Consider the following 13,463-nt stretch of genomic DNA (forward strand, 5'->3'; position numbering starts at 1 on the left):
TTTCTCTCTCTGCAGAATTGTAATTAATTGTTTTGTTCAAGGCAGGAATGGCAGAGTAAAATTGTATGACCTATGTTAGGTGGAAGAGTAGACTAGATCATCATAATGGTCCCTTTTTTACCTTAAAATCCTTGAATATGAAAAATTAGGTACCTTAAAAAAAAAAAAAATAGACCACAAGTATTTTTGATGAATTTTCCCTTTGTTAAACTTCTTGAAATATTGGTCTTTAATATATTCAGTGAAATGGTGCTTGGTCTTCTCTTGTCTAATTGTTATATATATTGCAAGCAAGAATTTAGAGCATTTCCAGTATTTTAGAATGTAGAGCATACTTCAGATGGTGGGGTTTTTTTGTATTTCATTTTCTCAGTAAGTTTAAATATCTGTTTTTTCAAGAACTGCGTGTGCAGTTGGAGAATCAGATGCATTCCCCAGTGTCTCGAGCTCAATCATTGAGAAGAGCAGTGCCCGTTGCTGTCATCTCTGTGCCTGCTCACAGAATCGGGGTGTTCAGAGGCACAGGCAGTTTTTAGTGCTCAATGTGCTTCTTTTGTAACAGCTGGGTTCAGGTGTGTGACCCTCCTCATTTTTTCTGGCTTCCTTGTTAGACGTACGTGGGGTTTCTTGGCTATTTTTAGTGTGGATTCACTTTAAGTGTTGACTTCATTGCAAGGACCAAATTAGGATCTTGATGGTTTGGCCCTGATTTCTGCTTCTCTCCTCACCCAGTGAATAGTCATTGCACAGGTATAGTGAAATGGCCTGGGTTTGCTCAGGCTATGGTTGAACGTACCAAAAAAAAAAAAAGTTGGGCTTGAAATGAAGTATCCTGTTGCTCAGAAAAAAAATGACACATGTTGGCATATATTGTCTATACTGTCTCAGGCAAGACTGTTCCCTGAGGCGCTCTTCTGCTCGTGGGAGGATTTAGCCTGAGCTTGAAATAAAAAAGTAGAAAGCACTTACAGCTTCTCCCTTCTGCAGAAGGCTGTGGAAGGTGGTTTGAGCTCGCCTTCTGCACCTCCTCAGGCAACATAGTTTGCCTCCTAGATGGCCTATATCTGTCGGCTTCTTTTTTCCTGAAAGAGGCTAAAGTTCTTTTACTCATGTCATCTTACTACATGTCCACTTTTCATTTGCTTTTACTTGAACCACATTGAGCATAACTTTGGAGAAGAGTGTAGAAGTCACTGAATGTGCTGAAATTAGACTGACTTAGTCTATGTCCCTTGAGAATCCAATGTTGGGAATGGCTTCATCCATGTGTTCAATGATATGTTGAGCCTGAAGTGGCCTGACTAGTGTCAAAAAGACATCCTGATTTTTTTGAAATCCTCTAGTTAAGAAGAAGAGGGCATGCTGTTCCTCCAGACAAGTGGTTCTCAACCGGGGTGTAGTGGAACCTCGGGGTTGGCTTGAGATCCTTTCAGGGATGCGGTGCGGCACGGTGCCACAAAATATTAGCACTGTTAGATGCGCAAACATTATTCACAAGATAAACCCAGAGATTTCAAATAGGAATCCATGGTTTTCAAAACATCCTGACCTGTTTCGGTCTTTCTGGTTCTTTGCAACAGAAGAATTGCACTTTTATTTTTCTGTGGTCAGAAAATGTGTGAAAACAAGAATCTGGCGTTTTCCAAGGAGTGCCAAGGGGTGCCTCAAGTTTATTGAGGGGTGCCTGTAGTCTTAAAAAAAGGTTGAGAACCATTGCTGTAGATGGTTTTAACTTGTGGTACTAGGATTGCACATCCTGCATTTTATAGGTCTGCTGAGGCAATGCAACTGAAGAAGGCTCACCAGTAAGTAATCTCTCTGTTCTGGAGGGCATTCTTTCATTTTAATTTATTGGATGTAGTGGACACATTCGGTTGAGGTAGGTGGATGCTGTTGCGTTTCAGTAATAAAGGACTCAAGTCTTTGGGCTTGGAGATAAGACTCCTCAGTTTGGTAGCATTCAGTACTTGTTTTTAGGTGGTTGGCCAGCAGAGACCACCAAAATGATCAGGAATGTGGTTGAAGCATTTGATATGCTTGCTTTATGTTTGGGGAGATTTGTTCTTATCTTTGACGAGCCGGAAAGAAATACAGGATCCCGGCGTGCTGTCATTGGGAGAAGATGAGTGCTGATATTCAGCCAAACATTATCATTACCATGAAAATGTGAGAGCGCTGTTGCTGAGTAACAGTATAGCTTCCCTCCTGGTGCAGTGTTAACAATCCGGTATTTCGCTAACAATTTATGGATTTCCTTTCAGATGCATTGCATATGAGGAGCATTATGGTTAAACATGCTTTCTCTCCAGCTTCTTGTAGATGCTCACCACAGTAGTTTCTTAAGGTCTCCTAAGAGTGGCTGGAGGTTAGTCTTTCCCTTCCTGATTTCTAGCAAAGAGGCTCGAAATGGTCTCTGTATTTATGTACATACACAAACCTGTGTGTAAGACTTTATTATGGGAGAGCATGGGTATAGAGATTTGTATTCTACTTGGAAAGAGAAGAATGCCATTCATGAAGAATTTTTTTCACTCTGATTTTCTTTAGAGTATTAAAGTTTCCTGCTACTTTTCCTTCTATTGTTTTTTCCTGGCAACCTGAAAACTTCCAAGAATGAGACATTGGCTTGTTCAGTTCCATCTTATCCATTTTGGCAGTTATAACAGTATGAAGAATTGTCAAATTTGCCCAGGAATTACGGGAGAGGTTAGATCTTTCATTAAAGAAGCACATGTACCATGACTGTAAATATTGTCGTGAAAGCTTTTGTGCTTTTTGGCCTCTGAAGGAGGGCGTACTGTCAGAATGAGGGAACAGAAGGGTAAAAAAGGAACTGACAAAGCACGTAATTCAGCTGTATGATATAGACCATTCTAACAGTCCATCTTGTCCATGATGTCATATGCTTGAAATGCATCCTTTTAGCTCTTGGGTTCAAGTCTTGGAAGCTGGAGACCTGGGTTTTATTCCCAGGTTCGCAACAAACTTCCCAGCTTTGGACAAGTTACTTCTTATCTCTCTGCATTGATTCCCTCATCTTTAAAATAGGATGATGTCACTCTAAGATGAAATGAGACTAAATTAATATGTATAGGGAATTATAGATTGTTTTAAAGTATAAGATATTACTAGTATTCCTGTTACAATCCACAACATGCACTTGCAGATGGACCTGTAATATTAAGATCTAGAGAAATGCCAGTTTCCCTAAGATTAGAGGAAAAAAGGTACTGTTTTCTTTTAACTTGAATAAACTATGAAATGTGAAATGTATGAAGTTATCATGATTGCTAATATCTCCAAGACTATTTCCAGAGAGAGCCATTTGGACAAAATAGTGCTGTTTGTGTAATGGCAACTGTAGGATGTTAGTGCAGGAAATTATAAGCCAATTTCCAGAGCTTTTTTAAGGTAATGATTAAAAATTAATTGTGAAAACGAATATTAAGCATTTATTCATGTTAAATTCCTTAGAAAACTTAATGTGATGTGGTTCTTCTTAAAGGAGAGAGCAGTGTGAAAATTGTTAAACTTTTCTGTAGTTAAGTGCAAAAACCTGCTCAAATCCTAGAGCAGAGGCAGAGAAACTGGGAAGCCCCAAGAGAGTAATTCAGATCAAGTTCTGTATTGGAATTTAATATTTTATGAGCATTTAGTCCACAGATTGTGTTGCATGCTTCTTTGTCATCTGCGCCAAGTAGTAAAGGGCAGCAGCCCAGAGACAGTGTTGGAGGTATAAAGCTTTATTCTGCATCCAAGAAAGATACTGCTGTAGTTGAAGGGTTGAGCAGTTCATGGCAAATGCACAGCTTGCATCCTATGTTAAAAGTAAGGACACCTCCAAGAGGAACTTTGGGACGTAGAAGTACATCAGCTCCTTCCTTTGACCCAGTGCCAGGGGCTGTTCCTAGCTGCTGGCCAGGTCATGTGCAGAACCTGGAGCTGTGTTTCTGTCTGGCAGTTTGGAAGGGGCAGCATTTAATGGTCTCCTTGCATTTCCTGGTGGTGGCCTAACTATTCTGTTCCCTTCTCACTTGGTAGTACAGGCAGTCCTCAGGCTTACGACACAATTGGTTCCTGAAAACCACGTCTTAAGTTGAAACATTATGGGATGTAAACAGGGGTTTGGTTCCTGAATCAAGGCCCAATACCCTATTTTCACTAAAAATACCCCAAAATTTTGTACTCGATCAATTATAGATGAGTAATATAGCTACATTAATGTATTTATATTGTAAATAGCAATCATTGATTTGGAAGGACTTCTTTGAGGTGACTTTGCTGGACTTTTTGAAGGGCTCTTGGCTGGAGTCTTCTCAGGAGTCTTGGCTGCAGGTTTTTCTGGAGTCTCGTCTGCTTTCTTAAAGAAAGTGTCCAAGGAAGTTTGGACAGATGTTCTCCAGGGAGATGAATGACACAGCGAACCTGTTCACTGGCATGGCATCGGGTCAAGTGTTGTAAAGTCGAAACTGATGTCATAAAGTTGAAACAGGGTGTTGATTTATAAACGTTGTAAGTGCGAAACATTGTAAGTCAAGGACTGCCTGTACTGTGGTTAACAGTCAGGGGGAAGGTTTCTGTGAAGGTGGACAGCCTCATGAAGTGTGAGCACAGTGTCGTCATGAAAAGATGGTGAACTGTCTGGCTCAGGAAAAGTAGCCCAGTACTGGCTCTGTATTTTCCATATGTAGACTGTATTGCTTTTCACACTAAAGCTGTGTGGATAGACAAAATAAGTTTTGAGGTCTTTCAGTCCATCCTTCATGATTCTTATCAAACACCTGGATTTTCAGAAATGACTAGTGATTCTTGGATATTGCTTTTTAAGGAGGCCTGCCTTTTGGGACATCTGAAAGATGCCTGATTTTTCAGAAAGCATTGAGAGCATAACATCTGAAAATTGGCTCCATCAAGCATGTTAAATTAGGCATCCAAAATCACATGGTGCCTAAAATATTGAGGCAACAGAGATGAGCCAGTTCTGAAAGAGGGTTTCCCAAAAGCTCTTGTTACTGTGGCTACTACCTAAGTAGGAGAAAATCTGAGGGTCAAGAGACAAAGAACTTAGCTGATCTTGTACATTTACATTAAACTGGAATGAATGCTTTGATCATTCATATTATTATGATGCACAGATTTTTTTTTTAAATCCTAAAAACAGTATGGTATGGTTCCTTTTCTTTCGTATGTCTGTCTGTGGCACTCTCCAGAGACAGTCTAAACTGAGCTAAGTTTTCTGCGGTATAAATAAGGAAGAACTGTAGAGCTTGCCCTGTATTGACCAATAAAGTTTGCAGGAGATCTAGATGGTATTAATAAGTCCTTGTCCAGTTACGCATTTTTTTCAAAGATAGGGAGTTAAGTGGATAGCCTCTTCCAACAAAATTAATTTTTGTCTGTGGCTTGATTATGTGAAAATTCTTTCAAATATATAATCAAATATGATGTTGCATTATTACAGTAGGTTTTTACCTTTAACCATTACCTAACGATTTCCTGGATCACAGTGAATCGAGAGGGGAAGGGTCATTTTAACACTGAAAGCTTGAGTAAATATTTGGGATTAGTACAGTCTGTGCAAATGTGGTAAGAAAATTCTGATACATAAGCTAAGCTTTTCATATATTCCAAATTTTCTTTTTCTCTGATATATTGACTTTAGTTCTGAGGGTCCAGTTAAATTTGTAATGAACTAGTATTAGGTTAACAGTGAAGCACCATTAAAAAAAAAACAAAAACAACTTAATATGCAATAAATTTTGAGGTTGTAAACTTTGTACTGGGTGCAAAAATACTGTAGTTGAATTTAGGGGTCCATTTATAAGTAACTGCACTTAGTTAACTGGGGCAGCATCAGCTTCATCACTGTTACCATTGCCATCACTTTCCGTCATAATGAAATTGGAAGGACAAGTGGGGGGGAAGAAAGTTTGTTTTAAATAGTAGAGGATCAAGATTAACTTCAAACTAAGATTATTGTTTGGAATTGACACCACCTTTTCAAAAAGAAAAAAGTAGAGGGAACAGACTGTTGACATGTAGCATTTTAGTGTGTTGTAAGACATAATGAGACCAAGGCATTCATAAAGCAGCAATGACACGTTCAACATGATGAAAATATTACCCGTACTTGATGTTTCAGCAGTCTGACCCATCCAATGATGTGACTGCAATCCTTACTGAATGCCTAGTAAATTTGTCTTCTTGTTTTCAGCACCCTCGTCCCATGTACATGCCTTACATCTGGAAATGCCTTTAACCAGTAGTCTAAAGTTATCCAAAGGGAATAGTAAAAAAAAGAGGTCTTCCACATCAATGAGCTCTGAAGGGACAGAGATACAGTTCTCTGTGCCCATAAAGGAGAAATGTTTTGAGAGTCTGCAGGAGAAAATATTAAAGAACGTGATTGAAAAGGAGAAGCATTCAGAAGTTGGTAAACAACAATGCTTTTTGTTTCCAGTGCTTAAGTCAGTAAAATAATTGTAAAGTGATTTTTAAAATCATTGTTGCTCGTGTTTTAAAATATATACTGATAGGAATGTTTACAACTTAGTGACTTTTACAGATAAGCATGCTGTCAGCCAAGGTTCTGCTAAGTTTGTGTATTTTCCCTAAATTTTCAGGAGCATTGAAAACTGAAAGAAAAGGGAAACTGGAAGAGAAAAGCTCATCGTCATTTGGTACGACCAGAAAATAAATCTTTAAGTAAAAAGACTAAGGCTTGAGAGAGCAAGTACATAGCCTGCCCCAACTCTTTTTTTTTAAACAGTTATGCATGTTTAGGTATAAATGCTCATCTGCTCTAATACTTCTAGAGGAAGTAGTTAAAGCTATATACTTGCAGAGATGCATAAACACTCCTTGGAAATAAACTCATGCCAAATGTATGACTCACAAAACGGGTGTGTAAACTGTGAGGATATGGAGGGATCAGACAGGTATCAGTTGTAGGGCTATAATTTCATTTATTTCCATTTCTAGACTGCCAGTGCAGGGCAAGCAGCCCAAAGCAGGAGACAGGAAGAGTGACAGGGTATCTCTTAAAACATTTTCTGATCTAGTAAGTGATGTGTGCGATTGTTGGTCTTGGACCTATAGATGGGATTAGTGAAGGAAAATAGTTGATTGCTAGGTTTCCTGCAATTTATTCAGAATTTCCTAAAAATAGATATAAATTGTTAAGATCTGGGGTCCTTCTGGAGCAAGGGTGGGCAAACTTTTCGGGCTGGAGGGCCATTTAAGGAGTTTTGGTGAGCTGTTGTGGGCCAGGTCAGCACCCCCTCGTCCCCTCCACAACAGCTCACCGAAACTCCCCAAGCGGCTGTGCCCCCAGGGCTCAGCGCTGTGCCGTCACCACCCAGCAACCCTGGGTCAGGTCCTGGACTGCTGCAGACAAGGTGTACTCGGCCTGGTGAATGGGATAGGGCTGTAGGTGGGTGGGGAGAAGTCTGGGGGCAGGATGGACGAATAGGTTCGCAGGGCTGGGGCCAGGATCTTGGAGTGGTGACAGCACAGAGCCAGGGCCTAGGGCAGAGCCGTGATCCACACCCCCCACCTGCCCCGCCTGCAGAACTGGCGCCTATTGCAAGGACATATGAGTGGCAGATCATGGCTCTGCCCCAGCCCCGTGGTACTACCACCCCAAGATCCCAGCCACCTCTCCTGCTCCCAGATGCCACTCCCCACCCATCTGCATCACTGTCCCATCTGCCCAGCTAAGCGTGCCCTGCCTGTGTTGGTCCTGGACCCATCTCCATGGAGACCCTGCTCATCTGGTGCTCCAGCGGTAGGTGTGAGGCGGATGGGTTGGGGTGCCTGGGCAATGGGGCCAGGTCCAGTGGCAGCAATGGCAGTAGCAACAGCAGACAGAAGGAACTGCCGCCACCGGGGCTGCTCTGAAATAGTCTGGCTGCATGCTCCCTGGGCTGGGCTGCCTCCAATGCCTGAGCCAGGTGGGCTGTGTTTTGTCTGCCCCGTTCTAGAGGTTCTCCACCACGGTGCCAAAGTTGAGAAACTGGGGTGTTCTGAGATCATCTGAAGGGTGCTGTGCAATATTAGCACTGTTCAGGTATGTAGGCACCTATATTTGATACACAAGATTAAACTCAGAGGCCATGTCAAGATGAGCATGGCTGTGTGGTATGTGGCACTGCAAGCATGTCTAGATATCCAGGGGTCCAAAAAACCTGCAGAGAAAAAATGTGGAGTTGCGCACGCACGGGCAGTGCACATGACTCAAAAGCAGAGCCGGGTTGCCTGGAGCTGTGCTGCGGCTGCTGGCCAGGCTCTGCGCGGCAGCCTCGCCACTGCTGCAGCCCTGGAAGGACCCCAGGTAAGGTTGCTGGGGCGAATACACTGCTGGCCCCACCTTCTGCTGCCCCATCCCAGGGTAACTTGCTATGCCCCAGAGGGTGTGTGCCTGGGCGTTCCCCTGAGACACCTAGCGGTGGTGCAAGATGTGCTGCCACTAGTTGTCCTCACGGAACCAATGGCCACACCATATGTTGACGTGGTCAGAGATTTTGGATAGGAATCCCTGGTGTCAAAAGTATTTCTCTCCTATTGTGGGGCTTTCTGAGTTCATTGCAATGTTGGAGTTTTTCCATAGTCAAAAAGCAAGTAAAAGCTAAGAGCTGGCATTTTCCTAGGGGTGCCTTGAGTCTAAAAAGTTTCAGAACCATTGGATCTTCCACTGTCCAGATATCACAGTAATGGTCAGTGGTTAGATGGGGATTGATCTACCGGGGCTCTTTCTTCCTCCACCCGCAAGCTTGGACGTCTTACACAAGTTCACCCCTGTCTCTTTTAATAGCTCAGTAACTGGGTGCATGCTGGGGGGGAGGGATTGGTTAATGAGTAATTGTCTGCATGCTCAGGGGCATGGGGTCAGTTGACAGGGATGACTGCCTGGCCCAGAGAAAGTTTAAAAGCTCCCAGGTAGGGGAGCTGAGGAGAGAGGGACGGCTGCGGTGCTGAGGAGGCAGCACAGACCTGGGGTTGCCCTCTCCAGGTCTGAGGAAGGACTGCAGGTTTTGAGTTCCCGCTGTGTTGTGTATCTGCTTTATTATTGATGTTGTTTCCTGTGGGGACAGGCTTGTCCCAGGGAAAATAAAAATTGAGTGATAACCTGCTACATCAGCAACCTGCAAAAGGAAGAGAGAATAAAAATACACATAACTATTTTATTGAAGTATTATTTGTGTCTCTTATTCTGTGGCAAGGGAAATACACACAGAAACATTTCTTTAGTTGGTCCTAAAGGGTTATTTTTTATTTTTTTTAAAGTAAGTTCTCTCTCTCTACCTCACAACTGCTTGCTTTGGAAATAACTGTGGAGGTCACATGCTGTTGATTAGTGTTGATGTGGAGAGTAAGCAGGAGGGGCAGATTGGTTCTTTCAAAGTGAAGATCACATGGTAATACAGACATCATAATGCAGAAAATAGTCATTCAGGGGTGTTATTTCAGTCGTATTCAGAAGCTATACATTTTTGTATGTGGGACAAGCTGCTCTGTAAGAACTGATGACAGCTGTAGCAATGTCAGTTGTTTGTTGTTAAAAGGTCCATACTAGATCACCTACTATGCTTTGTTTTGAGAAGGTAATCTTGTAAGTGGGATCGGAAGAATAGCCCATCAAGAGAGGGAATAGTCCCATCAAGAGTTTTCCTCTTTTTAAAGCATTTGTAAACACTAGAAAATAATTAGAGTTGAATATTCTGTTTTTCACGCGCAAGTTGATACCAAGTACTGATATCTGTACTGTATATCGGTAGATATCGACAGACAGACAGAACTTATATTTTACTAAAACTGAGTCTTTTTGCTCATATAAGGTCATGTCTGAAAATGCTCAGGGCTATCCAGTGTTACTTATTAAGATCTAGGATACAGCTGATTTCCTGATAGTAAGAGAAACTGAATTATGTTAGTCTTATAGAAAGATTCCCACTAATACCTGTGTTAACTTCAAGGTATCATAGATACAGGAGGACCCTCTGTGCTATCTGACAGTTAATCAGGAGGGCTGTAGTCATGGCACTGAACAAATTAATTGAATCGTTCTACTTCGGGCAAATGACTGGAACAGCTGATTTAAAATGTAAATGTTGCTTTTAAGAAAACTAGAAGAAAGCAAGAAGTCTAGAGTAATGCTAACACTTTAAAATGTTTGTTTGCAATTCAGGTAAAAAGAAGGAAAAGGATAAAGAGAAAAAAGAGAAAAAGGAAAAAGATCATAAATCAAAACAGAAAAAGAAGAAGAAAAAAAAGAAGAAATCTAAACAGTATGGTGAGTATAATATGCACGGCATTAAGACAAAGTAAAGCTCAGCTATGGTCCTTGTGGTACCAATTAGTTGTTAATGCTCGTACCATCCAGAAACGAGTTCTAAAGAGTTAGTTATCATCAGAATGAAGTTTTTGCTCTCTACTGTTCACATTTCAAAGGCACTCTGTGGGAAATTCTATTTCCCTTTACATCCTGTTTGTGGGCCGGCATCTCTGTTCATATAACTTTAACTACCGTCTTCAAACCAATGAGAATGAAGATATAGCCCGCCACTCCAGTTTCCTTCTACCCACTTCTGCATTTCAGCTTTCAAACAGGTGCTCCTGAGAATCTTGCTGCTAACCTACATTTATTCTTCCAACCAACTCTGTCTAGATCTTGCTTTTCTTTTCCTGTATGACATGGTTGTATCCAGGCAGCTAAAACTCTCATCTTGCACCTTAATTATTTCTGTGGCCTTGTCTCTGGTTGTGATAAGTGTAGTCTTGTATCCTTGGCAGGCAAGGTGTTTTGGGTAGATGCAATATCTTTTATGAGACCAACTAAATAGTAGGAAAAAAGTTCTTTGCAAGTTTTCGGGCACAAACACCCTTCTTCAGGCACTGGGAGACTGCTGCTGTTAACAACAGTCTCCCAATGCCTGAAGAAGGGTGTTTGTGCCCGAAAACTTGCAAAGAACTTTTTTCCTACTATTTAGTTGGTCTAATAAAAGATATCGTATCTACCCAAAGGACCTTGCCTGCCTATGTCCTTAGACTAACACGGCTATTACCAACAGTCTTGCATCCTTCATATCAATTGAGATCCATTTCCTAGCCCACTGTATTCGCAGTGTTGCATCTCTTTACTTCCTTCCACCATTACTGCCTGTTCCCTGGAAATAGGACATGGAGAACTGTTTATTACATTCATCTTTTACATATTTGAAGGCTACTATCATCTTTTCTCTCACTATAGGTCATACTTTTTTAAACCTCTAATCATTTTTGTTGCTGTCCTCTTGACTGTTTCCAGTTAGTTCACATTTCCTTAAAATTTGGTACGCAAGACAGGACACATTACTTCAGCCAAGGCCTAACTAGTTTTGAGCTTGATGGAAAGATTACTTCACTGGTTTTATATACAACAGCCCTATTTATACATCCCATTATGATGTTTGAATTTTTATAACAAAATGTCACTGTTGGCTTGTATTTACTTTGATTGTCAGGTCATTTTCTGCAGAGCGCCTGTTTGCTCAGTCATTCCCCATTTTATATTTGCACAGTTTGCTTTTCCTATCCAGGTGTATTATCATACTTGTTTTTGCTAAAATGCATCTTTTCAAATTCAGATCACTTTTCCAATTTGTTAAGGTGACTTTGAATTTTAGTAGTATCCTCTATAATGCTTGCAACCCTTTACAACTTGGTGGTATCTGCATATTGAATAAGTAAATTCTGTATTCCTTTATCTACGTCACGGATGAAAACATTGAGTAGTACTGACTGGACTTGGGATGGACCCCTGTGTTACCCCACTGATGCATCTTTTGTTTGTCAGTTAGCCACTGATGATTAAACTTTGAGAATGGTTTACTATTCAACTGTGCACCCACCATAGTTTTACAGTACATAATCCACACAGGGAGGTGGTGCTCTCCCCTACCTTGGGGGTCTTCAAGAGGAGGTTGGCTACATATCTGGCTGGGGTATTATGATAACCAGCACTCGTTCCTGCCCAGGGCAGGGGGTTGGACTTGATGACCTGTTCAGGTCCCTTCTGACCCTAAAAATATGAAACTATGCAAGCTTGCCTTACTTTACCTTCTTATTCCTTCTTTGTTTTTCGGGTATGCTCCTCTTTTTGCTTTAAATGTAAAAGATTTAAAATAGAAAAGTTATGATGAGCGCTCACTAGCACTCCTATCAGATTAACATCCCTTGCATATCAAATAGCGTATATTAATAAATGTCACAGTCATGATATTTCTGATTAAAGGTACTTGGTGTGATCCAGGAAACCTTCCTGAAACTGTGGAGAAATAATAGGTAGGGATCTCTGGAAATTTGCGCTGGAAATGTGTGGTGCGGCAGCTTCTTTCATTTTGACGTTTCTCCGGCATGTCTCCCCAGCGCTGGTTGGCGAGGGGCCCTACTGCTCGCTGCCCACGCCTGAAATTACAGCTGTGGTTTTTACCTCCTGGCCATCAGGTGCGGGTGGTAAGCAACAAGTGACAGGGCCCCTCTGCCAGTCAGTGGCGGGGGGTGCACAGGAGATGCTTGAAGATTAAGGGAACTGCTGTGCCACTCAGTTCTGGCATGGATTCCAGAGATCTCTAGTAATAAGTTAAAAGCTACTAGGAAAGAGATATTTAGCAAAGGTTTTTTGTTACCAGCATTGAGAACTGAGAAACTGTTCTTAAACAGTGGTTTTCAACCTTTTTTCATTTGCAGACCCTTTTAAAAAAATTTCAAATGGAGGTGTGGACCCCTTTGGAAATTTTGAGTGGAGGCCACTCACATACTTTTGGTTGATCATAGTCATCTTTTGTGGACCCCGTAGACATAGTCTCTGGATCCCCAGGGTCTGCAGAGCACAGGTTGAAAACTGCTGTTCTAAAACCTTAGCACTTCCTAATTTCATTGTAGTTTCTGACCCAAGCTTTCTAGAAGGCACACTTCAGAGCCCTAAAGTGATTGTTTAGGAGAAATAAATACCACAAGGTGAAAATTTCCCCCCAAAATTGCAATGAACCCTGCATTTAAATTAGGGTCTGTGCAACTTTCTTAGCTATTTACCAGGTTAGCATAATTTTAAATAATAACAGAAGCTACTAAAAAGCTTATCTGAAAATCCTAATGTTGTTTCTGGGTTATGGGAGAAAAGCTTTTTTTCCTTCAATTATTCAGGGGCATATTATTAAATAGCGGGTGCCCAGAAGTGCTGCCACTTGGATAAAAAAAAAATCCTTGCAGACCTAGCTGGTGTGTTGTGTAGGTGGTAAGATATTGCGCAGTGAGTTGTATAATCGCTTCCCTGCACTTGTTGCTTTAGGAATGAGGCCAGAAGCAGAGCGTCATAACCACCTAATTAGCCGCATCCCCCAAACCACCTCCAGGATTTTTCCATAATTTAAAAAAGAATTCTGAAGAGTTTTATAGAAAAGCTACAAAGTATTAACAAAAACCAT

At 41.4% G+C, this 13,463-nt stretch overlaps 1 protein-coding gene across 11 annotated transcripts in view; it reads left to right on the plus strand.

Moving 5' to 3' along the window:
• PHF20L1 (PHD finger protein 20 like 1) overlaps window positions 1-13,463 on the plus strand; it is an 81,160-nt gene that overhangs the window by 42,201 nt on the left and 25,496 nt on the right. For 7 of the 11 annotated variants that reach the window (XM_014519156.2, XM_025202084.1, XM_014519157.2 and 4 more), the window contains 3 exons: window positions 6,215-6,433; window positions 6,624-6,680; window positions 10,187-10,291. In XM_014519156.2, the coding sequence (XP_014374642.1) occupies window positions 6,215-6,433; window positions 6,624-6,680; window positions 10,187-10,291 (381 nt within the window). The remainder of the gene's footprint in view (window positions 1-6,214; window positions 6,434-6,623; window positions 6,681-10,186; window positions 10,292-13,463) is intronic. The other 4 variants (XM_014519159.2, XM_014519160.2, XM_014519162.2 and 1 more) reach the window with 2 other exon arrangements.

Source organism: Alligator sinensis, unplaced genomic scaffold (genome assembly GCF_000455745.1).
Source record: "Alligator sinensis unplaced genomic scaffold, ASM45574v1 scaffold651_1, whole genome shotgun sequence".
Taxonomy (NCBI): Eukaryota; Metazoa; Chordata; order Crocodylia; family Alligatoridae; genus Alligator; species Alligator sinensis.